Consider the following 27260-nt stretch of genomic DNA (forward strand, 5'->3'; position numbering starts at 1 on the left):
AGAATCAAGACAAGAATGCACAGGCTAGGGACAGTAAGTGGAAGGAGAACAGTTTTTGAGCAGCTGAGGAAATGAAATAGAACTTGGCAGTTGAAGTTGAAGGGTGACAGTATCTTAGGCACCTGAGTTTGTGGTGGTGCCATTTACTAACAGAAAATGCAGGAGGGAAGACTTTGGGGCAGGGAGAGATGTTATTTAGTGACGACTTAACAAACTATCAACGGGCCGGGAAACAGGTCTCGTGCAGAGCATGATGCAGACTGAAGATCCTGACTTCACAGTCACCGTCACAGAGGTGATCACTGGAGCTTAAAATCACCTAAGCTTTTTTAACTCCTTATTTAAGGGGCAGAAGAAAAAGAATCACAGAAAATATGACACTGTGGTAGGAGGAATGGGTGTAGGTGACACAAAAGATTAGAAGCTGCAAAATAATGAAGAGCAAGTAGGGAGGTGGGGAGAAAATGATGGAAGAATATTATTATGTGAGCCCAGGAAATAAAATGTATTATGCAGAGTATGATGAATAGGGTCTGTAAGATTAGATGAGAAAAACATGCACTGGATCTGTCGACAGAAAGCTCGTTAATGCTTTCTACAAGGCCACTTTAACGCAGTTTTTGGTAATTTTCAATACAAACTATTAATAACATGGACAAAACAGGTTCATAAAGCTGGTACCAGATGATTAATCAATGAATTCAGTAAAAACTTAATACGTGTTTACTGTTGAACTGAGTCATACAGGGCATCCCAATACTGTGTAACTGCAAACTGTGTTTAAAAAGGAGGGAGGGAATGGGTGAGGTGATATATGACAGTATAAAAATTTACACTAGATAATAAAAAAATGATCAATAGCAATAAGCAAATGCTCACTTTAATTATAATTCTAAATTACTTATTTTTATATTAACATGGACGTTTCCATAATCCAAGAACTGAGCTACATATTATACATTTTTTAATGGTTAATGCAACTTGAAGAAATTTTATTTAAAAGTGACAGGAGTTGGTTGAAATTCTCACCATAAATATAAAATATCTACCACTATTTGTATTCACAACAAATTCATATCTAAGTTTCCTGAAATGCTAAATTATCTAATATCTAGGTAGGCACTTGACATCCACCCTCTAATGCAATGACTTAACAAAAAGTGATTACTTGAACAGCCCCCGCCCCTTATATTTACAACAAAATGTTCTTGTTTTTTGCTAAGCATTCACTTCATCATGAAATGCAGACAGAGACAGGTGGATACAATGGTGATAGGAAGAGTTTATCAAAACTTTTTCATGTTTATTAAAGGTTTTGACAATGAGAGCTTCATAAAATGTCACGAATTCTATTTGCTATACAATAACCATCAATATCTAAGTAGGAGACATACATGCCATATTTTAGCAAATGTTTTAATGTATAAAATCATTCTTAAAGAATTCTTACTTTAAAACATTTGGCTAAAGTAATAAACATCTTGGCAATAAAACTGACAATATAGTTTAAGTAACATATTTCAGAAATGTCTCCTATAAAAGATGAGGATGTTTTCTTTTGCTAGATCAACTCTGAACAAAGTTAAGGTGCCATAAAACTAGTCAAAGCTAGAAAGAAACCTCATGTTGCTAGAAAAAAACAGTACTACCTGTTTTTTTGGAGGTAATGTGGACTACCTCCATTTCAAAGAGAAAACTACTTAATGACAATGACTTACTACACATAGGAATATAGAATATGTTCTTCAGAAGGAAATGACATTACAAGATAATTCTTATAAACAATCTTGCTGTTACTGAAGTCTTGAAGAGCTTTTCAGAGAACATAATCACAAAAGAGGTAAAGATAATTTATGTTAAACAATTCCTTTATAATACAATGCCCTCTTCAAATATAAATACAAATAAAATATAAACACACTCGTCAAACTGTGATTCTCTTAACCACACATTTCTTCACCACCACACTCAGCTACTAACGGCATTTGGGTGCAAAGGTTTAACTCGTGCTAATCTAGACAAGCCAAGGCGGAGACTCTGATTTGGAGACTTAACAGACACCCCTGCCAGTGGACTGCTGCTGGTGCTGCTGCTTCCGGATATCGCTGAAAGAAAACATATCACCAATGCTGATGATGTTAGAAACCTCTCAACAAAAATGAACTTATAAAATAAATGAAGCAATAAATGCAGTTAAGCATTATTCTTCTATACAGCTTCTATCAAGTTATAAACAAGATCAAAGTAATGGAAAGTACTAAAGAGCAGAAAAACTATAGTATCACCTACTTTCAAACATCCCAGAAGGCAAGGTCATGATACCAAAATTTTAAGCGTAAAGGCTGAAACAGATAAACTGGGAGCCAATAACATTGGTGGTAATGGGGGAAAAAATGAATGCAATCCTCATTTCTAAAACAGTAGAAAAATCTAATGTATTTTTAAAAATCCTGCAATTTTTACAAGTACTCCTTTAAAATAATCTATTTTTTCAAATACTATATCACTTTAAACATGACAAATACTGTTTTTATTTATTTATACTGGCTTCATTTATACTACCACTCTAACATATCGATTATTTCTATTGAGTATTAAATTTCAAAATTTACCCACATAAATGGTTTATAGTCGATCACGACTGTACACAGACCAACTGTGTGCACTTTATGTAAGTGAAGACTTATAAACACTTCCATGTTGCGAACCACCTTATTCATCATTGTTCATTCATGTGTTTGCCATAGTTCAAGCTGTTCTGAAAAACTTTCAGACTGTTTCATTTGTCACCATTTTTATATAGTTATACAAATCTGACCACTTACTACTTTTCTCTTCTCTTGAATTCTTAAGTAATAAATTCCCAAAGGACAGGTTTATTTTTATGACTCCTATCAAGCTGTCCCATAAACGGATTATAAATTTATAGTAAATAATTATATCTGCTCCCCCAAGGTGTCCTGGATTATACTGCTTTATTACTTTCTATTTTGGTAGATATAAGATGGTATTTATTATTTTAACTTACATTTCCTTAATTACCAGTGAGACTGAAATTTTTTTCACACTTATTTCTAGTTGTATTTCTTGGGAGCATTAGTATGTTCATGTCCTTGGCTGATTTTCCTACTGGGATCTTGGTGGTCTTCTCACACTTAAATAAAACAGTAATTAACTGGAAACCTGAGGGTAAAATCTAGCTCTCAGATATATTGTGTCGTCCACATGGTGTTAAAAAAAAAAAAAAAAAAAAAAAAAAGGTCAAGTTTTAAAAACTAGATTTCCCATTTAAAAAAGCCAATTTCTAGCTTTTCTTGAAGTAAGAATCAGATCTGGAAATAATAGGCCAATAACCCTGCGGGTAGCTGATCAGCTGGAGCTGAGCAACAGCTGCTTCCCTCCAATGGGCACAGGGTCCCCACGAACTCAAGCTTGTGCCCGGGCCCAATGCCCTCCCATTACTTGCCCTACCCTTTCACACAATGACTCAATACCCACTTTGTGCTTTGTGATATTCAGTTTATCCATCCATTCCATGTTGTTGCTGTAGTTCCTTTTTATATTTTGGATTATACTACCTTTCAATTTCTAGTCATTTTATTACTTCTTTTAAATTCCATTTTTGGGGAATCACTAATTGTTCTCAGAAATACACTAAGGATTATCCTTTAAATGACATGGCATCATTAATTTAGTTACAACCTCCTCTCCTTCTCCAAAACACTTTTAAGTCCTCATTAAAATCTTAGATTTTTTTTTAATCAGAAAAGTCTTTAAACACTATACAGTGCCTAGTATTTCCAAGGAAATGAAGACTGAGAAATTAAATAATCATGTCTCAGACTTAAATCTGTCTGTTAATAGCTAGTTATGACTAGGAGAGCTACCGCTGTGGACCAATCACGAAATGTCACTAGAAAGAAGTAAAGTAAACCTGAGCAGCCATAGGATGACTCAAAAGAGAGGGTTAAGGTGACAAATGAAGAAAAACACACTAGAAAAAGAAAACTGGATAAAAAGAGGCTCTGTGTTTAAGGAGCAATTAATAACTGGACAAGGGAAAGTGGAGACAGAACTAGTTAGGAAGCAAATCACCAACAGTTTGGGTATAAAATGAACAGGGCTGGATTAGAGTTTTAGTAATGTCAAGCAGTGTGAAAGTCAAAGAATTCTTGAAGCATCAGTGAGACTTGGCTGTGAAAAAAAAGAAAACAAAAAGAGGTCAAGTTTGTATGAACAGGGAGGTTGAGTTTGCTAGGGTGTTTGTTAAGTGCTGGAACTCCCATGTATGGGCCCTGATGCTCCAGTTAGACTATGGAGGTCAGCAGGTCTTGAGCAAACAGATTTGCTGCCAAAAACGTAAATCAGAAATCTTACATGGTAACACTCTTTGACACTGTAATTCTCCTACCAGGAATTTATCCTAAGAAAATAATCAGGATATAACCACAGACTTCTAAAATAAGGTTGTCTGTGCTCATTGCAACCTTGTTTATAACATTAAAAAACTAATAATCTGAATGCTCAATATGAGGGAATGACAAAATGATGAGAAAAGGCAAAACCTTGGTTTTGAAGAAAAGGTAATAATATGTGTAACATTACAACTAGGAAAACAATCAACCAGTAATAATTTTCCAAGAACCTCCCCTTGACCAATCAATATACCATACCTGGTGGGACCCACTTAGGTCTCTTGATTTCAGCTGAAGGACTGCATATTTGCGATGGTTTCCTAGAAGCCTCTGAAGAATGAGAAACCTTTTTTGGTGAAGGCTGAGATTTTGATTTGATGACAGGTGGAGCAGAGTCTACTGAAGTCACTTATTTGAAAAATACACATAAAATAGTTTGTTTTAGATGAACATTAAACCTAGCATGAATGTGTAAAAGTTATAGTTATATAATCTTATAAATATTAAAAAGGCAATATCATCTTCAAAAACTCTTATTATTCAATAAACATTTATTGAGAGCCTCAGAATAGCCATCTTTTATGAACATTTATATGATATGCAATGCAGCAAAAATATTATATACATTATCTTTAATCCTTAGAGCAACTCTAATACAAATATTACTGTCTTCACTGTCACAGAAGGAAACAGAGAGGTTAGGCAAAATGCCTATAGTTTGATGCAGGGTTGTTTTGGTCTGCTAAATATGACTCAGCTCTGTATGGAAAACCTACAGAAGCAAAGTGGTAGGCAGGAACCAGACCTTCAAAACAAGTTTTCCCGTGGGACTCAGGCCTAGAAAATGCATACAGACTGTTATGGCTTGTTCTTGCTAAAACTCCATCACCCTAGTCTGAAATAATAAATGTGTATTGTCTATCTTCAAGGTAATTTCCAAAGCCTGTGTGAATTTTCTCAAGGACAGAGATAATAAGCTCACTGCCTTTCCCTTCTGCATATGTTATTTTTATTTCCTTGACTGTACCTAAAATGTAGACAATACTCTTTCTATGTAATAGATAATAAATCCTTCTTTGATGTAAGATCCAAGGAAAACAATAAAAGCCTGTGTAGGCAAGGGTCGAGGCACTCTCCCCTTGAGAGAATGGCCATGCTGTCCCCTTTTTCTCCACAGGATTGCTGTAGAGAAATTCTTAGAGACCAATAAGAATTCTTATTGGTCACAACAGGCAGACTCTGCTGACCAGAGTCTGCCACAGTTTGGTCTCTAGTAAATGTTATAACCAGGATTAGGAACCAGGTCTGACTCCCAAGTTTATCCTTCTAAACATTATACAACAGTTGCTCATCAGGATAGATCTGTGAGAAAACATTAGGCTCTATACTAGGGTCTAGGGCCACACCCTATATTAGGCTCTAGGGCCACAAAGAACATAACTCGTGGATCCTGCTCCCAAGGAATTTCCATGGTCCAGTCACTGGACTCCAGTGAAAGGGCACTGAATAATGAGACATATATAATGCAGAGTGATAAGAAAGATATGACAGACTCTGGAGATGAGCACAGTCAAAGAAAACATCTACTCTGTGTATATCAACATAAGTTTAGAAGTCACAGGGAGGTGGGTGAGATTAATTTGAAACAAATCAAGGCTGAAAGGGTAGAGGAAGTTTTCCAGGCAGAGGGAGTAAGAACAAAGCCAGAGGATGCACCAAGTTCCAGAATCAGCTACTGGCTCAGTATAGCCACAGCCAGAATGGCAAGGGCTGGAAAGGTGAGAGGTATGGACAAGGTGCAGATCGTTGATAGAGAGCATGCATACCAGTGAAGGAGTCATGCATTAATTTCTCTCAGGAGTACATGCATTTTGAAAACATCTTTCTGACGGTAATGAATGGCAAGTGGACCTCTGAGAAGGCTCTTATGTTAGGCCAAGTGAGAGGTGATAAGTGCCTGAACTAAGAGGGAAAAGGAGGGGAAAAATAGCAGATTAGGCATTTTTTAGTAATTAGACAGGGGAGGTGGTGATGGAGATGAAACAACCATAACACGTAAGTTCCTGTCAGCACACTGCTTGGTGCTGCCTGACTCCAGAGAATAAACACAAGGATGGAAGTCAGCTTGGGTTTTTGGGGGGAGGGGTGGAAAATAAAGGGAGGAAGAGAGGTAAAATCTAAATTTGCTTTCAGATTATGCTTGCTTTGAGTTACCTAAGGGGTATCCCAAATGCAGATGAATATGAAAATTTTCACTATATAGTCTTAATATTAACACATGTTCCCTAGATCAGCACTGTTCAACAGAACCTTTTTGTGATGATGGAAATGTGTATTTTGTGCTGCCCTATGTGCTAGCCGCTAGCCACATATTGTTACTGAGCACTTGAAATGTGACTAGCAAAATCAAAGAACTGATCTCTAATTTTATTTAACTTTAATGAACACAAACGTAATATAGTTACAAGTAGTTAGTGGCTACCACATTGAACAGTGCAAATCTTGCAATTTTCTCCAAGGAAAAAAATTATAATGTACCAGATGGCAGACTTTCAAAGGTTATTCAATACATTATTAGAACTAGAAATATAATCTATCTTTTCTCATTCTTTATCCCATTACTTAGGAGTTAAATTATACTTCTAATACTATATATTAAAATTCTTTGTGAAGCAATTTGTTCCAAAATATATAAAAACCTTTGTAAAGTAAATTGCAACTTGGAAACTAAAATTTTATTTTTAGTATTTAGTGTCTTGGGGAGGAAGCAGAGATATCTAAAAATATATAAAATATATTCAAACTGTTAATGATGTTTTCATATTAGCTTGTGGTAGGCAGAAAAATGGCCCTTCAAAAATGTCTATATCACAATTCCCAGAACATTTGCATATGTTACCTTACACAACAAAGGGTCTCAGCAGGAGCCTTTAAGTTAAGGATCTTGAAGTGGGGAGATTTTCCTGAAGTATCTGCATGGGCCCAATGTTCTCACAAGGGTCCTTATAAGTAAGACTAAGAAGCAGGAATGAGCGTGAGTGCAATGGGAGGTAAAAAAAGTGCCTGCCATTGCTGGCCTCAGAGATTGAAGTGGGAATCTCATCAAAGCACAAAGGCGGCCTCTAGAAGCAGAAAAAGGCACGGAAATAGATGTCCCCTACAGCCTCCGCAGAGCACAGCTTACTGATAGCCTGACTTTACCCCAGCGAGAAACAATTTTAGCGTGTGATCTGCAGAACTGTAAAATAATACACTGTGGTATTCTCAGCCACTGAGTCTGTGGTAATTTTTTACAGTAGCAATTGGAAACTAATACACAACTTTATCTCTAAAAACCTCTACATTTGAAATGTAATTTCTGGGAAATATATCTATCAATTAAAAAAATAATTAAGACCTAATTCAGAATACAGTGGAGAGAAGACTATGACTCAATCAGCATATAATTCTTATTTCTTAGCAAGTACTCAACACCATGGTATAAAAGACGAGCAATTCCCACCATTAATAAATGCAGTCTGTATAATGGAAATTTTAGTTTCAAAAGCATTTATATTGAGCAAATAGGACATAAATATATATATATGTAAAACGAATCAAGTTAATGAAAGTTACATGTTATAATAATCTATCATATAAGTTAAAAACATCCTAACTTCTTTTACAGAAGAAGCAGGTATTCTATGTTCAAATTGTCACAAATTGCAAAAGTTTTACTGTAAAAAAATGGTTTGTAACAGAATTTGTTTTGAGAAAAACAAAAAGGCCCTAAACATGTGGTAGAAGGATTCTCAAATCAAAGATTAATCAAGCACGAAAGCAAGATGTTAGAATCATGCAAAGTTGCCTGTTTAATTAATTGCTTGAAGAAAATGTGGTCCAGTGGATAGAGTTCCGGCCCTGAATGAACAAACCTGGGTGCAAATCCCAGTCCCCTACTTATTAGTTGTAAGAATTCCAACAAATTATTTAACCTCCCGGAGCCTCCATTTTCTCACTGGAAAATGCAGGCGATAACAGCTATCTGAGAGGGCGGTTGTCAGTGCTAAAGGGAGGGAATTACAGAAAGTGCTAGACTTGTAGTGGAACTTACTAGTCTTGTTTGTTGTTCTTTTTCCCACCCCACTCTGCTTTCTTCTATGCATTTTAACTACATAGAAATGAACAATGGCAAACTTTTAAGGAGAACAAAGGCAAAGATAAGAAAAACCAATTAAATAAACCAAATACATTTTCTTTACAAAGTGTTTTGAACTAAGCTTACCTAATGCATTACATTTGGATTTAGGTTTCTTCTCTTTCTTTTCAACTGGGGATTTAACCTTCACTTCTTTCTTTTTAATTTCTTTACTTTTTCTCATAGTGAATTCTTCATCATTATCTTCACTCTCACTAATATCAGAATCATCCTCAGAATCTTCACCTAAAAGAAGATAATATACTCTACCTTTGTTATAAAAAGTGAGGCTTTTATGGCCTTGACTTTATCTACAGCTCTTGCAACAGATTTTCTTCTTGTATTATTACTTACTGATTATTGTATTATTTTTTTAATTATATTTTATTGATTATGCTTTTATAGTTGTCCTGATTTTCCCCATTACCACCTCCACCCAGGAACCCCCCTCCCTCAGGCAATTATTCATGTCTATGGGTCCTGCGTATAAGTTCTTGGGCTACTCCATTTCCTATACTAAACTTTACATCCCCATGGCTATCTTATAACTACCTATTTGTAATTCTTAATCCTCTCACTTCCTCACCCATTCCCTCATACTTCCTCCCATCTGGCAACCATCAAAACATTCTCCCTATCCATGATTCTGTCTCTGTTATGCTTGTTTGCTTGTCTGGTTTTTAGAGACAACTGATGATAGATATGTCTTTTTTTTGCCATTTTATTGCTCATAGTTTTGATCTTCTTTTTCTTAAATAAGTACCTTTAACATTTCATATAACAGTGGTTTGGTGATGATGGACTCCTTTAATTTTCTATTATTTGGAAAGCTCTTTATTTACCTGTTGATTTTAATGATAGCTTAGCTGTGTAGAGCAGTCCTGGTTGTAGGTACCTGCTTTTCATGACTTTGAATGCCTTGCCATTCCCTTCTAGCCTGCAAAGTTTTTTTTGAGAAATCTGATAGTCTTATGGGAAGTCCCCTGTAAGTAACTAACTGCTTTTCTGTTGCTGCTTTTAAGATTCTCTCTTTGTATTTAACCTTTGACATTTTCCTTATGATGTGTCTGGGAGTGGGCCTCTTTGTATCCATCTTGTTTGGGACTTTCTGTGCTTCCTGGATTTGCATGTCTATCTCCTTTACCAAATTAGGGAAGTCTTCTTTCGTTGTTTTTCTAAATGAGTTTACAAATTCTTGCTCTTTCTCTTCTTCTGGCACCTGTACGATATAAATGTTGCAATGCTTGAAGCTGTCCCAGAGGCTGCTTATACTATCCTTATTTTGGAGGATTCTTTTTTCTTCTTGTTGTTCTGTATTGGCTGTTTTTTCCTTCCTTAAGTTCCAAATCATTGATTTGATTCTTGGCTTCATCCACTCTACTGTTTCTTCCTTATAAATTGTTCTTTATTTCCATCAGCATGTTCTTAATTTCTGCCTGGATCTTTTTTATGCTATTGAGGTCCTCACCGAGTTCCTTGAGCATCCTTATAACCAGTGTTTGCAACTCTGCATCTGACAGATTGCTTATCTCCATTTCATTTAGCTCTTTTATGGAGTTTTGATCTGTTCTTTCATTTGGGGCATGTTTGTTTCCTCGTTTTGGCAGCCTGTGTTTGTTTCTATGCATTAGGTAGAGCTGCTTTGAGTATGTGTCTTGGTAGTGTGGCCTAATATAATAGGTGTCCCATGGGGTCCAGTGGCTCAGTCTCCCTTATCACCTAAGCTGGGTACTTAAGGTGCACCCTATGTGTGGGCTAAGTACAACCTCCTCTTGTAGTTGAGCCTTGGTTGCTGCTGGTAGGTCAATGGGAAGGATTTGCCCAAACCAGTCAGCTGCGAGGACTGGCTGTGACCACTCACCACTTACTGCCTTCCATGGAGGATCAGCTGTGCAGGGGCAGGGTGGTGGTACTCCAATGTGGTCTGTAGCTGTCCACTGGGTGTTCAGGCCTTCGGGTTTCCCTGGGTGGTAAAGGCTAAGGTCAACGCCAACCTGTGTTTTGCCTGGAGTCACCCTGTCTGAACTATAAAGTATTCTGAGATGGCTGCTACTCCATGCTGGGCTTGGAGATTCCCAAGCCAAGCTGTGAATCTAGACTGGCTGCTATTAGTGCCATCCCTAGGGCTGAGGCCAATGGTTGCTTGTTTGAGAGGATTTAGGAAGTTGTGAAAATTGAGCCACAACCAGTCATTCATACGGAAAAATATCATGGGTGAGCCTGTAAGTTGTGTAGAGCAAGTCTCTGGAGACCTCCAAGGCAGGTCAAACAGTGTTAGCCAGGTTGATGGAGTCTCAGTTATGGCACTAGCTTGCCAACATTGTTTAGAAAAGGGACAATGGCCTCTGCTCACCTTGAACCTAGAACTTCAGTTGGTTCTCCTTATTTTTTTCAAATAAGTTTTCAATCTCTTACTCTTCCTCTTCTCCTTCTGGCACCCCTATGATTTAGATGTTGGAACATTTAAAGTTACCTTGGAGGTTCCTAAGCTTCTTCTCATTTTTTTGAATTCTTGTTTCTTCATTCTGTTCTGGTTAGATGTTTATTTCTTCCATCTGTTCCAAATTGTTGATTTGAGTCCCAGTTTCCTTCCCTTTACTGTTGATTCCCTGTATATCTTTCCTTATTTCACTTTGCATAGCCTATACTGCTTCCTCTATTTTGTGTCTGCACTCAATATTTTGTATGAGCAACTTGATTATCAGTGTTTTGATCTCTGCATCTGATAGGTTGGCTATCTCCTCATCGCTTAGTTCTTCTTCTGGACTTTTGATCTGTTCTCTCATTTGGCCCATATTTCTTTGTCTTGGTGCACCTGTTACATCATAAGGGGCAAAGCCTTAGGTATTTGCCAGGGCAGTGCAAGCCACATCATTGCACTTTGGTGCTGTATGTGGGGGAGGGGTCAGAGAGGGAACAATGCTGACTGCTGGGCTCCAGGCAGCTTTCAGACACTTCCCCCATTACCCACATGCAAATTGGGCCCTTCTGTTGCTGATTCCCGGGTGGGTGGTTATGTGTACATTCTAGGACCCTGTGGGTCTCTCCAATGAACTCTCTTATGAGCCTGGGAGTTTCTCCAGCCAGCCTCACACAAGTTTTTATAGCCACAGGTTCTTGCAACTTTAGTTTCCCCATGCTGGAACCCTGGCTTGTGTTGTCTATCTCACTTCCCAGTCATTCTTCCTGACTTATCTCCTTGTGAACAGTGGGGCAACCTGGTCTGTCAGTTGCCACCTTGCCCAGCCTGGTCTGTCTCCTTACAGTGCATCCTCTCCATCCTGGCTGCCTGTCACCACCCCTCCCACCAGTTTGAATGAATGTTTCTTTTTTAACACCTTGGTTGTCAGAGTTCCATGCAGAGTTCAATTTTCTGTCAGTTCTGGTTGTTTTTTGTTTTTAAATTTGTTGTTGTCTTTCTTTTAGTTCTGTGATTAATCTAAGTGTACCTACCTGTGCCTCCATCTTATCCAGAAGTTCAGATCTCATATCACTTCTATCCAAAATAATTTATTAATTTCTACTACTCACAGAAAAAAGTCTACACTTTATAGAATGGGTCTGAGATGCTCCAAGATCTAGTGCCTGCATGCCTCTTGAGCCTTTTCTACAGCATTCTTCTATACAGACCTGACTGAACTCTTGTACATGTACTCATGTATCCCACTATTTATGCTATCAGTCAGAAATGCTATTTTACCCCTGTAGTATGCCTAAATGCTACTTATTTTTCAACACATGGCTTACAGGTCATCTCCAGTTAAAGCTCTCCCCCAAATGCAATAGCTGAACTTAACTGTCCTGTGTTTTCCTCAGGTTGCATTTAACACAGCGCTTTGCATACATTAATGGTCCCTAAGGACATTTTATGTTCTTAGAGACCATAGTATTGTTGAATCTCCATAGAATTAATTTTGAGGTAGGATGTAACTTACCAGTGTCATAGTCTGGTTCAGAGTTGTTAGCACTGTCACCATCACTGCCTTCCAAAAGAATCTTCCTCTGTTGCACGACCGCTTTAGATGCTGCTTTTCTTTTCCCTTGAGCACCATGAGAAGCACCTTCCTCAGTAATCTTGTCCAAATCTTCAGGACAAGATTCAGGCACAAAATTCAATGCAAAAACTCTTTGTGATGGTAATATTTAAAGAACTGAGAGTAGACTCCTATTGTATCTGTTGTTTTTATTTGTACAGCTTCATCCTTCCCCTGCTTCTAGTAATACACCACATAGCCCAATCTGGGCCAGTCATCATACACCTGCCTCCTGGCAACACTGTCTGGTTTAAGAATAAGTACAGGACCCAAAATGAGAGTGTCTTTCCCCACGAATTTTCAAACTAGAGCTAGGAAGATATAACTGCTTTCTTCAGTGGCCAACTGCTTCTGTTTAGAAGCCCTGGGTACTCCTGACCTTTACCGGGAAACAAACTGGGTCTACGGTAAAAGAGAAGAAAGCCAAAACAGAGAGAAACCTAAAAAAGAGATTAAGAGAACTTTGACAAAATTTAAAAACCTGGTTCTAGCTACAATTTCAGGAATTTAAATATAAGTCAGAAAACAGCACTGTTGTAATAAATAAATATTATTATTACTATAAAAAACTTACCTAAATAATCACTGGCTACACTGCAATTGGACATATGGGGAGACTTATCCATTCTTTCTGTTTCACCATTGCCACGTTTTTCATTGCCTAAATATAAGGAAGATGTAAGAAAAAAACAGATGTACCTTAATCAACCAATGTCTAAGAGTAGGAAGATTAGTGCTAAATGTAATAGTGTCCAGGTATATATAGAGATGATCCAAACTCAAACTGGTGCTTTACTTGGAGAGGCTAGCATAGTGTTAGGAGTTTGGGCTCTGAAATCAGAGTTAATTAGATTGAAGTTCAAATTTAGGCTCTACCACTTCAATTGCCTATGTGACCAAAGGAAAGTTGTTTATTCTCTCCTCATATATAATATGAAGATAAAAATAGTGTAAAGTTTAAATGGGGTTATTGTGGGGGATTAAATGTTAATCACATGTGGAAACTGCTTACTGTAGTGCCCAGTACATAGGAAATAGTCAATAAATAGTAACTGTTCTTTCTGTGTAGGCAAATCCATGTTTTCACTAGCATAGAGACTTATCAATCATTATAATACCTTAAAATGATCTAAAATACTTTAATAAAACTTTGAGTTATTATAATTGGTACCATTAAATCCCAGCTATAAAGTATATTATTCTATGAGAAGTTGTACTTCCAAAGAAATTCTGCTATACATTCTACAGTCTCTTATAGGAGAAAAGATGAATTTTACTTTTTTAATTTTGATATACAACATTTTAAAAGTTTCTATGATTCCTGATTACTAAAAGTCCCCTAATCAACACTGTCTCATTTATTTTTATACAGGAGGCAATACTGATTTTAAAAAATCCATACCCCTACATAAACTAATGGGCTAAAAATATCCTCCAACAATAAGGAAGTTTAAAGCAAAACAATTTAATCCAAAAAATACTTTAAGATGGAGGTATAGGAAACATGGCTCACTTCCTTGCAGAACATCAAAATTACAACTAAACTACAGAACAACTATCATTCAAAACTGTCAGAAACTGAGGTAAATGGAAGTCCTACAACTACGGAATTGAAGAAAAACTACAAGGCTGCTAGGAGGAGCAGATTGTAGAATGGTCCCATACCCACACGTGGCGGATAAAATCGGGAGGGATATCTCATGAGTGAGGGGTCCCGGCCCCACACCAGGCCCCTCAGCTCAGGGTTCCAGTGCCAGAAGGGGAAGTTGCCATAACTTCTGGCTGTAAAAACCAGAGGGGATTGAGGCTGCAGAAGACAAACTGCTGGACTCCCTGGCAGATCCACTCCCTCTGAGATCCAGTGTGGGGGCAGCAGACTGTAAGATATCAGAGACAAATGGGGAAGAATGGAACTAACTGTCTGGCACCAGGGCAAGAGCTGGGGGATAGCTTTCTCCCAGAAAGAAGTTCTGGCAGAGGCCACTGTCCCTCTTCTGAGCCTTCCCACCACAGAATCACCAAGCTGGGAGGCAGGTGCCATATCTGAGACTATATCAACCTGGCTCACACTATTGGCCCCACCCTGGTGATTCCCTGAGGCCCTGCCCCACCTAACTTTTGGACCACACAAGTTGCTTCCAGTGGCTTTTCCATCTGAATAGTGTGTTTTGGCTCATGCTAAGATTATCCTAAATTATCTCAAACGAGCAGCCTCTGGCTTCAGCAAGCTCCTGTACCTGTTGCCAAGTTGCCCCTGGCTGGACACTAGTAGCAGCCAGCCTCACTGACACCTCAGCCTCACCTAGGGACCTCAAAGCCCAGCAAAGGCAGCAGCCATCTGCAGATCACTTTGTAGCTTATGCTGTGTGACCCCAAACAGAACATAGGTGGTGGAAGACCTTGGATGTGCCAACAGCAATCAAGGCTCAACTACAAAAGGAGGGTGTACATAGCCCATTCAGTGGGCATACCTCAAGTACCCAGCTTGGGTAATAGGGGAGGCTGTTCAACTGGACCCTATTGGGCCCCTACTACATTAGGCCACTCTACCAAGCCTGGGATGTGTAGCAGCTCTACCTAATACATAGAAACAAACAGGGAGGCTGCCAAAATGACGAGACAAAGAATCATGGCCAAAATGAACAAAACAAAGAACAGAACAAAACTCCAGGGAAAGAGCTAAACAAAATGGAGACAAGCAATCTACTAGATGCAGAGTTCACTGGTTATAAGGATTCTCAGCGAACGTAGTGAGAACTTCAAGAGCATAAAAAAAGACATGGAATTCATAAAAAATAACCAGTCAGAAATGAAGGATACACTGATTAAAATAAAGAACAATTTACAGGAAATCAACAGTAGAGTGGATGAAGATGAGAATCAATCAGTGATTTGGAATATAAGAAAGCAGAAAACACCCAGCCAGAACAGCAAGAAGAAAAAATAATCCAGATTTGTGCAGTGGCCGTATTGTATCCAATGAGGTTTATCAGAGGTGCAATTATTGCTAACTGGAAAAAGAATGCAGAAAAACAAAAGTAGTGTAAGGAGTCTCTGGGACAACTTCAAGCATTCCACCATTGCATCATAGGGTTCCAGAAGAAGAGAAAGAACAAGAAATTGGAAACTTACTTGAAAAAATAATGAAAGAAAGCTTCCCTAAACTGGTGAAGGAAATAGACATACAAATCCAGAAATCAGAGTCCCAAACAAGATGGATGCTAAATGGCCCACTCCAAGACACACTAAAGGTTAAATACCAAAGGTTAAATACAAAGACAGAATCTTAAAAGCAGCAAGAGAAAAGAAGTCAGTTACTTACGAGGGAGTCCCATAAGACTGTCAGCTGAAAAAGAAACTGAAGGCTAGAAGGGACTGGCAAGAAATAGTCAAAGTGATGAAAAGCAAGGGCCTACAACCAAGATTGCTCTACCAAGCAAAGTTATCATTTAGAATGGAAGGGCAGATCAAAAGCTTCCCAGATAAGCTAAAACATTAAAGGGTTTTCTTTAAGAAGATCAAAAATATGAACAATAAAATGGCAACAAATACATATCTAACAACAACTGAATCTATAGAACAAAATAAATAAATAAGCAGAACAGAAACAGAATCATAGATACAGAGAACAGTTTGATGTTTGCCAGAAGAAAGGTGGTAGGGAGAGTAGGAGAAAAAGGTGAAGGGATTAAGGAGTACCAATTAGTAGTTACAGAACAGTCATGGGTATATAAAGTTTGGCATAGGAAATAGAGTAGCTAATGAGCACCTATGAATGAACCAAGGACATGGACTATGATGGGGAGATTGTATGAGGGAGTGGGGTGGGGGGCTGGAACAGGGTAAAAGGAAAAAACTGAAACAACTGTAATAGCATAATTAATAAAATATAATGTTTTTTTGAAAAAAGCATTTTAGAAGTTCAAAGTGTCTTCCAGCAATAATGATTTCTGCCTCTCCAGCATGTCAGTATTCGCACCCATGACAATTGTCAGAAAACTCAAAAGGACAGAAATACAGAGAACTCCAGAACCACAGATCCCTTAAGTCTACTCAGCTTGCTAACCACATTAATACATTTGACCTTTGTAAATAATAAAAATTATCATCATTAGGTCATGTTTAACTAATTTAAATTTTGAGAGAAAGTAGATTGTTAAGACTGTATAGATCAATTCGTTTGATCAAAAAATGAAATTTTCATTGTATACAAGAATGTAATTTGGACATCGAAGCTCAGAGCCCACATCCTCAAGTTTATTTTGGGTGTTCAGCAGAGTTGTATGTATATATGTATATATGAATGTATGTATGAGATTTGTGCAACAGAATAAACAACTGAATCTAATTATACCCTGTTCAAATTGCACTATTTATAGTCCAAAGTATTACAATATTACTTTTTCCTCTGTGAAAGCTCATCCGAAGAAATGATTAGAAAAGCAATGAGAAGGTTACAGAGATAAATATATAGAAAATAAAGTTACTTTTACCTTGAGAGTCCTCCAAATCAATGGTTACTGTTGGAATTTCCTTCACTGATAATGCTAGTGCAACTTCTAAGTCTCTCTGGTAGAGCTTGTCATCTAGAGCCATCCTAGAAGAGACACACGATAATAATAATAATGAGTTTTTTAAATGCTCAATCTCAATTACACAGAAAAATGTGAGAATTTCCTGAATTACTATTTAAGAGCTGCTAACCTCACAAAAATGTTTTTAAACAATAATCATAATCATAATTGACCTTTAAGTATATCTAAAATGTCACAGTGTCGTGTTAGAGCTCGTGTAAGAGATTTGAAACAGAAGCAGCATGTGCTGCTGCACTTACTATTTCTGTTCACTGTAACGTTTGTCCTCACCACCAGTTCCACCCAGGTGGGAATCACCTGCTCAACCTAGAATGAAGACCTGGCTCAAAGATCACCTCCACTTAGAGTCATGCTTGATTGCACCCACACCTCCTCAGGTAGCTATCATAGGTTTTACATTTAATTTAAAAAAATTTTACATCTGTTCCTCCCAATCTAGACTTTAACAAATATTTTTCCAAGTACTTACTGTGTATGGGGTGCTGCACTAGACAGGACACAAAAGTACCATCAAGGAGTCTTCAATTAATGAGGAGTGTAGGACATACTAACAATTATCCCACATAAGGAAATTATGATGTCTCCTACTCAAGGTAGTGAAAAGTGCTATGGTATGTAAGAGGAAATCAAAAACAGATAAGGAAAGGTTGCAAAAAGGAGGAAATACTGAGATGTACCTTGAATGATTTATTTTAGATTTTTACGGTCATAAAAACAGACATATAGATCAATGGAACAGAGTAGAAAGTGTAGAAATAAACTCATGATTTTACAGTCAATTAATATTTGACAGACAACAAAAACATACAATGAAGTAAAGACAGTCCATTCAATAAATGGTGTTGGGAACACAGGACAGACACATGCAAAAAAAATAAAACTAAACCACCTTCTTACAGCAAACAGAATAAACTCAAAATGTATTAAAGAAATAAATGTTAGACTTCAAGCCATAAAAATCCTATCGTAAAATATAGGCAGTAAAGTCTCAGACATTTCTCATAGCGGTATGTTTTTCCCTGCTGTATCTCCTTGGGCAAGGGAAACAAAAGAAAAAAAAAAAAGAAATGGGGCTGTATCAAACTAAAACGTTTTTGCACAGCAAAGGAAATCAAGAAAATGAAAAGACAATCAACTGAATGGCAGAACATATTTACCAATAATACATCTGAAAAGTTAATATCCAAAATTTATAAAGAATTTATAAGACTCAAGCCTCTTCCGCCAAGATGGAGGCATAGGTGGATGTGCCGTGCCTTCTCACACAACCAAGTTTAGAGACAACTATATATTAGCAACAGAAAACACAGCCAGAACACGGAAAATTGAACTTTTCGGAAGTCCGTTAACAACAAATTCTTCAGCTTGACCGGTACAGGGAGAAACCAGCCGCTGGTGAAGTGGGGTTGCACAGGAGGACTCGGTCAGACGGACTCAGGCGCGCAGAATCCAGGCGCAGGGTTGGACCTAGTGAGCGAGTGACCTCGGAGGAGACAGCGGGGGAGCAGGGCTACGTGTTGACTGTCCTCCTACATTTGTGCGCGGGTGGACAGGCGAGGGAGTGGGCGATTGGACCGGGACCCAGCAGGTCCCCGCGGCAAGTGGCAGGGAGAGCGCCGCCATTTCCCTGCTCTGACCCCACCTCCACATACAGCATCACAACCCAGCAACTCTGAGTGGCCCGGCCCAGGTGAACCACCTAAGGTGCTGCTCCTCACCCAGCTGTGAGAAACAGCAGAGGGGGTCGCCATTTTCCCACTCTGACCACGCCCCCACCTACAGCGTCACAACCCAGCAACCTGGGAGTCCAAGGCGCCACTTCTCACACTTAAAGGGCGCGAACAGACCAAAAATGGCGCAAGAAGATCTCAAAGCCCCAGAACCTATAGATCTAAGCAATGAAGAAATAGCAAAACTCTCAGACGCACAGTTTAAAACACTGGTCATCAGGATCCTCACAGAACTGGTTGATTATACTGACAAATTAGACAAATATATGAAGGCGAAACTAATTGAAATGAATAGAATTGCACAGGACACCAATAACAATGAAAAGGAAACTGGGACTCAAATCAATGGAGTGGGCCAGAAGAAAGCAAATAATGGCCAAACAGAAAAGAGTTAAGAAGCAAGAATTCAAAGAAATGAGGAGAGTCTTAGGAACCTCCAGGACATCTTTAAACGCTCCAACATCCGAATTATAGGGGTACCAGAAGGGGGAAAGGCACAGCCACCAGTGGAAAACTTATTTGAACAAATAATAAAGGAGAATTTCCCCAACCTGGCAAAGAAATAGACTTCCAGGAAATCCAGGAAGCTCAGAGAGTCCCAAAGAAGTTGGACCCAAGAAGGAACACACCAAGGCACATCATAATTACATTAGCCAAAATTAAAATGAAGGAGAGAATCCTAGAAGCAGCAAGAGCTAAGGGGACAGTCACCTACAAAGGAGTCCCCATCAGACTGTCAGTGGATTTCTCAAAAGAGACCTTCCAGGCAAGAAGGGGCTGGAAAGAGGTATTCCAAGTCATGAAATCCAAAGACCTACAACCAAGACTGCTCTATCCAGCAAAACTTTCATTTAGAATGGAAGGACAGATAAAGTGCTTCTCAGATAAGATCAGATTCAAGGAGTTCATCATCACCAAGCCCTTATTATAGGAAATGTTAAAGGGACTTATTAAGAAAAAGTTAAAGAAACATGAACAGTGAAAGGACAACAAACTCACAGTTATTAACAACCACACCTAAAACAAAAGCAAACTAAAAGGACAGCTAGATCAGGAGTGGAAACATAGAAATGAAGATCTCAAGGAGGGTTAGCAACAGGGGAGTGGGAGGAGGAGAAGGTACAGAAAATAAGTAGCATAGACAGTAGATAGAAAATAGATGGGGGGGCAAGAATAGCATGGGAAATATAGAATCTAAAGGACTGGAGACACATGGTCATAAACTAAAGGGGGGGTAATGGTGGGGATGGGGGTAGGGTGGAGGGGAATGAAAGGGGGAATAGAACAACTGTAACAGCATAATCAATAAAAAAATTTAAAAAAAAAAGAATTTATATGACTCAAAAAACAAACAATCCAATTAAAAATGGGCAAAAGACCTGAATAGACACTTCTCTAAAGAGGACATACATATGGCCAATAGACATGAAAAGATGCTCAATGTCACTAATCATCAGAGAAATGGAAATTAAAACCACCATGAGATATCATCTTATACCTGTCAGAATTGCTATTATCAATAAATCAACAACAACAAGTGGTGAGGATGTGAGGAAAAGTGGAACATTTGTGCATGGTGGTGGGAATGCAGATTTGTGCAACTACTGTGTGAAGTAGTGTGGTGTTATCTCCAAAAATTGAAAATGGAACTGCTCAAGATACTCAAGATACTACTTCCAGGAATCTACCTGAGGAAACCCACAACACTATTTCAAAAGAACACATGCCCCTCTATGTTCATTGCAACGTTATTTATAATAGTCAAGATTCAGAAGCAGCCAAGTGTCCATGAGCAGATGAGTGGATAAAAAAAGCTGTGCTACATTTACACAGTGGAATACTACTTGGCAGTAAGAAAGAAGGAAATCTTATCCTTTGCATCAGCATAGATAGAACTTGAGAGTATTATGCTAAGTGAAATAAGCCAGGCAGAGAAAGACAAATACTACATGATCTCAGTCATATGTGGAATTTAATGAACAAACTGAACTAACAAGAAAAACAGAGACAGTCTCATAGAGAGGGCAGGCTGACAGCTGTCGGGGTTGGGGGGGACTGTGTGTGGGGGAAGGGAGGAGGGACTGAGTGAAAGAAAAAACTCATGGACAAGAACAGCAGTATGGTGATTGCTGAGATGAGGTGAAGGAAGGGGGCAGTGATAGAGGGTATGGGGGAGGGTAAATAGTGACAGATGAAGACTTGACTTGGGGTGGTGAACATTGTGGATGATGTTATAGAATTACACACCTGAAACCTGTATAATCAGCCCCATAAAGAAACCCTGTATCCATTAGCATTCACTCCCCATTAACCACTGCGCAGCATCTGGCAACCACTAATTTACTTTCTATTCCTATGGACTTAAACTATTGTGGACACATTGTATTAATGGGATCACAAAACATGTGGCCTTTTGTACCTAGCTTCTTTCCATCAGCATGTTTTCAAGGTTCATCTACGCTGTAGTGTATATATCAGTACTTCACTTCTTTTTGTCACTAAATAGTCTTCCACTGCATGGATAAATACCATGTTATCTTTTCATCAGTTGAGAAGACATTTGGATGCTTTCATTTTTTGGCTCTTCTGAATAATGCTGCTACATTCATGCACAGGTTTTTTTGTGTGGATATGGGTTTTCATTTCTCTTGAATATACAAGGGGGAGTCCCCCCAAAACCGGAATTTACTTACAAAAAATTGTGTATTTATTCTTACATGTTTAAACTTCAGTCACCTTCAAAATATTCTCAACTTGATGTAATACACCTATAGAGATGTCTTTTTTCACTGCTTAAAACAGTTTCTGAACTCGTCTATTTTGATGCCTTTTAGCGCTTCTGCCATTTTTCTGTTTCACCTCTTCCATACTGGTAAAATGAAGTCGCTTGCGGAAAGATCAAGTAAATAGAGGCACAGGGAGGTCATATTTTTTGGGTCAAAAACTGCTGAACACTCAGCATAGTGTGAGCAGGTGCACTCATAAATCACCCAACATAAAATGGAGAAACGTTGAAAGTCTTCAAAAAAGTCACTGAAGTTGCACTCAGCCTCTCACAACAACACCAGCTGGTACACTGATACAGATGGGTTTCTAGAACACTAACCTAGCGAAAGAAGCCTATACAAGGGGTCTGCACTCCCAAAGATAACTCCGGGGTTTTTTTGGTTTTTTTTTGGTCCCCCTTCATATGTCTAGGCTGGATCATGCACCTTTGTTTAACATTTTGAAGAACTACTACTCTGTATTCTTATGTAGGTGCACCACTTTACATTCCTAGCCACAATGTATAAAGGTTCTAATTTCTCCAGATCTTTCTTAACACTTGTTATTATCTATCTTTTTAAATTATTGCCATCCTAGTGAGTATGACATATTATCTCACTGTGGTTTTGATTTGCATTTCCCTGACAGCTAAGGATGTTGAGCATCTTTTCATGTGCTTATTAGCCATTTGCATATCCTTTTTTTGGAGAAATATCTACTCAAATCTTTTGCCCTATTTTTCAATTGGATTATTATTCTTTTCATTGTTGAGTTGTGAGAGTTCTTTAAAAATTCTAAATACAAATCCCTCATTGATTATATGATATGCAAATACTTTCTCCCACTTTGTGGGTTGTTTCCCCCCCCCCCCCACTATATTTAAAGTGTAGTCCAAGAAGCTCAAAAAATTGAGAGGAAGAAAAGTAAAGAGAATGACATGAGCTAAGTGACTTTAAAAAATATATATTTTATTTATTTATTTTTAGAGAGGTGGGAGGGATAAAGAGAGGGAGAGAAACGTCAATGTGTAGGAGATACACTGATGGGTTGCCAACTGGGGATTTGGCCTGCAACCCAGGCAAGTGCCCTGACCAGGATTCCAACTGCCAACCTTTTGATCCACAGGCCAGCGTTCAGTCCACTGAGGCACACCAGCCAGGGCAGAGTCTCACTGTTAATTAACTTTTCTCATACTTGTAGTAGTAAACCATCACATGCCCCATGTTCCACTTATTAATACACTTCTGTCCATCTCCTCTCCATATTGCAAGTTTTGCATCTCTCAGGACTTCCCTCACCCTATCTTCCCTCTTGGTGCTAACTGATGGAATTCCAGGATTAGTCTAGAAACTGCAGGATTTTCTCACTGCTGACAAGTCTTAACAATATAAAGAGAAAATATCTTATTTGTAGAAAATACATGTTTTTAAGCTTTATTAAATTTTCCTTACAAATGTAATTTTTAACAAAGTAGTAGCCTTGTAAGACTTGAGGGTTTCAGAGAGACAAGGACAGGGTCCTGTAAAAGTAAGCTATAATTTCAAAACTTTATAAGTATAATTGCCTTAATATTTAAGTGGATATTTCCTGACGTATTTACAAATTTCTTTTTTAAGCCAGAGGGGATAAATGGTACAACCCTGTTCTCCTATAAGAGATGTTCCCCTGTAAGGTTGTACCATATAGGCTGTAGCATATACCTAGGACTCTACTTGAGCACACATTTAAACCAAAAGTTTGAATCTGTTTCTCTTTTTATTAGTTTGTTTATTTTAAATCCTCACCCAAGGATATGTTTATTGATTTTTTTTTTTTTTGACAGAGAAGGAGGGAGAGAGGGAGGAAAGGAAGGGAAGAAGGGAGAAAGGGGGAGAGAAAGAGAAAGCCAGAGAGAGAGAGAGAAACATCCATTGGCTGTGCCCCATACTTACCCTGACCAGGGATCAAACCCACAACCTTTCTGGTGTAAGGGATGATGCTCCAACCAACTGAGCCATCCAGCCAGAGCTGTCTGTCTTTTAAATTAATACATATGATATCATATATTTACTGTATGTCTTACCTCTCACCTTTTTTGGGGAGTTTTCTCTTGTAATGGGATGTCTTCTTTCTGGAGATTCTTTAATTTAAGTTTTGGCCTCTCTAGTTTTAATTCCTTTGGTGTTGTTCTGGATTTCTTATTTAAAGGTCCAGTTGCAGAAACAAAATCATCTATTCATGTGTGAATTAAAAATAAAAAAATATATAAAATTGCTTTTTCTAAGAAATTAATAAAATTATTTTCTTAGCAGTTAAAATTTATTATGGTGTGTGTTCAAGTTATGAGGTTAAGCAAATTATTTTTCACAATTTAAAAAATATTATTGATATATAGTTGTTATTCTCACTCGTTTAATTGTTTTAATGGCCTTTATTTTCTTAAATATCTATCCAAAATCAATTCACTAAAAAGCTGACATATCTCTGTAGACACTCAACATAAAACTGCTGCTGTAGCTTTTAAACTCACACGACACATGTATGAATACTATTACGTTACCTGTAGTTTTAATCACATACTAATACATGTTGTATGTAATATGCTTCCTCATATAGGAATATAATAACTTGTGACTTGTCTCCATCTCTATCCCATGATGTCTAGACTATAACTGGTAATTTATAAATATTTGGTGTGAGATTGATGAAGTGATAAAAGGCTATGAATTATATTCCACATTATTTTCTCCTAAGTCTTAACACCCATTTAAGGCTGTGCCCAAGACAAAACAGCATTCCTTCAAACCTCAGAATTAATAAGTATTTGACTCAAAAAAGCTCTGGTGACTGAGAAATACAAAACCTGTTTCAAAGATAACATAACTTAACCCCATATTTCTCAAACTTTTTGACCAAAGTTCCCTTTATAGCAGAGACAAGTAAACATATAATGGAACAGAGTATAACTGAAGCCTTTCTTTAAGGCCTTGTTTTATTGTACAATTAACCAAGATTTCACATTATATTCTGTAACATATTTGTGTCTCAAAAGAAAAAAAAAAAAAAAGCAGTCTCTACTCCAAAGTAAGGAGTCGAACCTCACTTTGAGGTATGGGGACCTATAGATCTACTTTACCTGGCCCTTCAATTTCATCTACATAATTCTTGTCAGTGTAATTATCAGCATAATTATCCCAAGTGCTTAGAAAATTATTTTTCTAGACCTAGGTCATATGCAATTGGGCGATATGTTCAACATTATATACACACACATACACATATGCACACACATTTCTGAGGAAACGATCTCCAAATCTTTAAGACAAACTACGTACCATCATCATCGGAGTCCTCGAACTGTGAGTAATTGACTGGTTTCTTATTCCTATGACCAAGACAGAAGTTTTTCATTTAGGCAAAGGTGAAAAAAATAATTTCCTCCCTCTGGGCACTAAATGAAATGGTATTCTAGTTTTCTGTCTTCTGCCAAATTCCGAAGTGTGAATAATCTAATATATTAATTGTTCTTTCAAGAAAAAGTGGTTTTCCATGAAAAAGAGGCTAGTTCAGCTCACCACTCACAAGTGTGCTTGCTTCCTTAAGACAACAACTGTAGTACTGCTCTGTGCATCCTTCTCGTTTCCTCATACAGAACATTCAAATGAAGCATATTCTTGTTACTGCCCTACTCTTTGGAATTAAGGACTTTGAGAGCTGAATATAGAAAGCCCTTTGTAAATCCTAGGAGTAAATAATAGTAAAATAAAATCAACTCTTAAAAGAGTATGCCCAATGGTTAAACTATGACAATATAATTCTTACTGCTTCATCAAGCACATTTTTTAGTGAAACTGGCACTTCTTATTTATTTTTTAAATTTTTATTCTGAGTGTGTAGCAGTAAGAATACAATGACTACTCCTACAGTTTGGTGCCACTGCCTTGACTTGTACAAAGGTACCAACCACTTGATCACTATTACAATGAAAACAATGGAAAATTAAAAACAGCAAGTAATGACAGTATTATGAAAATAGTTTTGACCTCACGGACCTCCTGAGGTCTCAGGGACCTGAAAAGATGTGCAAATCATATGATGACAACTGGTATTCCAGGCAAAGGGATCATGTTTTCACCACCTTTACATTCAAACTTAGCACATTCAAAACAGAACTCTCGATCCCTGCCCCACCTCCTGAACCTGTTCCTTTTCATGATCTTCCCCAGCTCAGCTAGTACAAATATCAAGTCATCTGTGATTATTTTCCCCCTTACCCTCACACTTACTTCATCAGCAAATTCTGAGAGCAGTAACTCCAAAATGCAATATTCCAAATTCATCTGTCCCATTCCATGTCCACAGTAACACCCCAACCCAACCAGTGTCCAGTGAAATGATACAATAGCCTCCAAACTGTTTCTAAATCCTGCAAGGCCCTACCTATTCCTCTGACCTAATCTCCTACAATGCTCCCCACTGCTAGTGAATGCTACAGCTTTAGTGACCTTCCTGCTGTCCCCCAAATATGGTCAATCTCAGGGCTTTGGCTCTTGTTCCCTCTACCTGGATTGCCCCAGATTTTCATTGGCTATCTTCTTCTTGTTATTCATGCCTCAGCTCAGGGGTTATCTGCTCAAAGAGACACATCCTAAATATCCTATTTAAACTAGAGCTTTCCTCCTCACTCTCTCTCACATTGCAGTGTTTATTTTTGGCCCCGCTACCTCACCTCTTGGTCAAAATGTAACCTTCTGCACCTATATTTACTATAAAAGTAAATATATTTCATAACTTTACTGAATGAGTGGCGGACTGCAGGCCTCAACTGTGGTTAAATAAACAGTTTCGAATAGTATAATGGAAAGCACGGAGAATCTGGAGCCAGGTTGACTTAGGTTTGAGCATTATCCTTCCACTCACTACCCAGGTGAACTGGTCTTTATGCCTGGAAGTTTAACTCGAGAACAGGGATGCCTAAATTGCCATATCAAATGTGAACAAATGAAATAGCACGTAAGTAGGAGCTCGATTAAATGCAAAGGGCTGTTGGAATATTACCATAACAAGGTCTTACTTGAGAGGGGTGCATACAAGAAACGGCAACTGCTGCGAAGGGAGGGAAGGAGATGGAAAAAGAGCACAGTGGGTGGCCCTGAGGGGAAGCTGGAGAGTTTCCCGTTAACCGTCCACTCCACCACCCCACTATTGCTACCCTCGGTTCTACTCGGCCCTCTCTTCTTAGTCGTGCGTAGGTGAAGATGCCAACAGCGTTTTCCGCTCTTTCTCACCATCCCAGCCGTGTGTCCTGAACTACTCACCTCACTGGCCGAACCATGGTTACGTTCAAAGCTGAACATTTAGAACTATAACGTTCTTGTAGGCAGAACAGGCGGTTTCAATTCCCGCCCAAACCCGGAGAGCAGATCTCCCCGCCCCCTGACAACAGTCCTCCAATGATTACCCGCATCCTTACGAACGCGCCTGCGTCCGCCGAACACCTCGTCTGTTCACGCCCTCCCCTATTCATTGCCTTTCCGTTTCCGTTCTACCAGAGTAGAGTTTGT

General features: G+C 38.3%; 1 protein-coding gene across 5 annotated transcripts; it reads right to left on the bottom strand.

Moving 5' to 3' along the window:
- Window positions 1–1836: 1836 nt before the first annotated feature.
- RAD51AP1 (RAD51 associated protein 1) lies at window positions 1837–27141 on the bottom strand. 5 transcript variants are annotated; one of them, XM_037152905.2, is made up of 9 exons: window positions 27015–27141; window positions 25032–25081; window positions 23787–23928; window positions 17120–17223; window positions 13201–13287; window positions 12528–12632; window positions 8680–8838; window positions 4674–4823; window positions 1837–2105 (listed from the first exon to the last, which is right to left on the bottom strand). In XM_037152905.2, the coding sequence occupies exons 1-9, from the start codon at window positions 27029–27031 to the stop codon at window positions 1969–1971; spliced, it is 951 nt and encodes a 316-aa protein (XP_037008800.2). In that variant the 5' UTR covers window positions 27032–27141; the 3' UTR covers window positions 1837–1968. The 5 variants fall into 5 exon arrangements, with proteins under 5 accessions (XP_037008800.2, XP_037008799.2, XP_053518863.1 ...); XM_037152904.2 differs by having other exon boundaries at window positions 12528–12677; XM_053662888.1 differs by lacking the exon at window positions 8680–8838 and having other exon boundaries at window positions 12528–12677.
- Between the last annotated feature and the right edge of the window lie 119 nt (window positions 27142–27260).

This window comes from Artibeus jamaicensis, unplaced genomic scaffold (assembly GCF_021234435.1).
Source record: "Artibeus jamaicensis isolate MK-2021 breed Jamaican fruit bat unplaced genomic scaffold, CSHL_Jam_final contig_1028, whole genome shotgun sequence".
Lineage (NCBI taxonomy): Eukaryota > Metazoa > Chordata > Mammalia > Chiroptera > Phyllostomidae > Artibeus > Artibeus jamaicensis.

What these genes read in the sequence shown, in the direction of transcription:
- RAD51AP1 (XM_037152903.2), bottom strand. Translation starts at nt 25,107, where the DNA reads ATGAAAAACTTCTGTCTTGGTCATAGGAATAAGAAACCAGTCAATTAC. An exon ending in GAGAAAACTCCCCAAAAAAG is followed by an intron (nt 17,224 to 23,786) that starts GTGAGAGGTAAG and finishes TGTCTCTTCTAG; the next exon opens with GATGGCTCTAGATGACAAGC. An exon ending in TGATTTGGAGGACTCTCAAG is followed by an intron (nt 13,288 to 17,119) that starts GTAAAAGTAACT and finishes CCTTATATTTAG; the next exon opens with GCAATGAAAAACGTGGCAAT.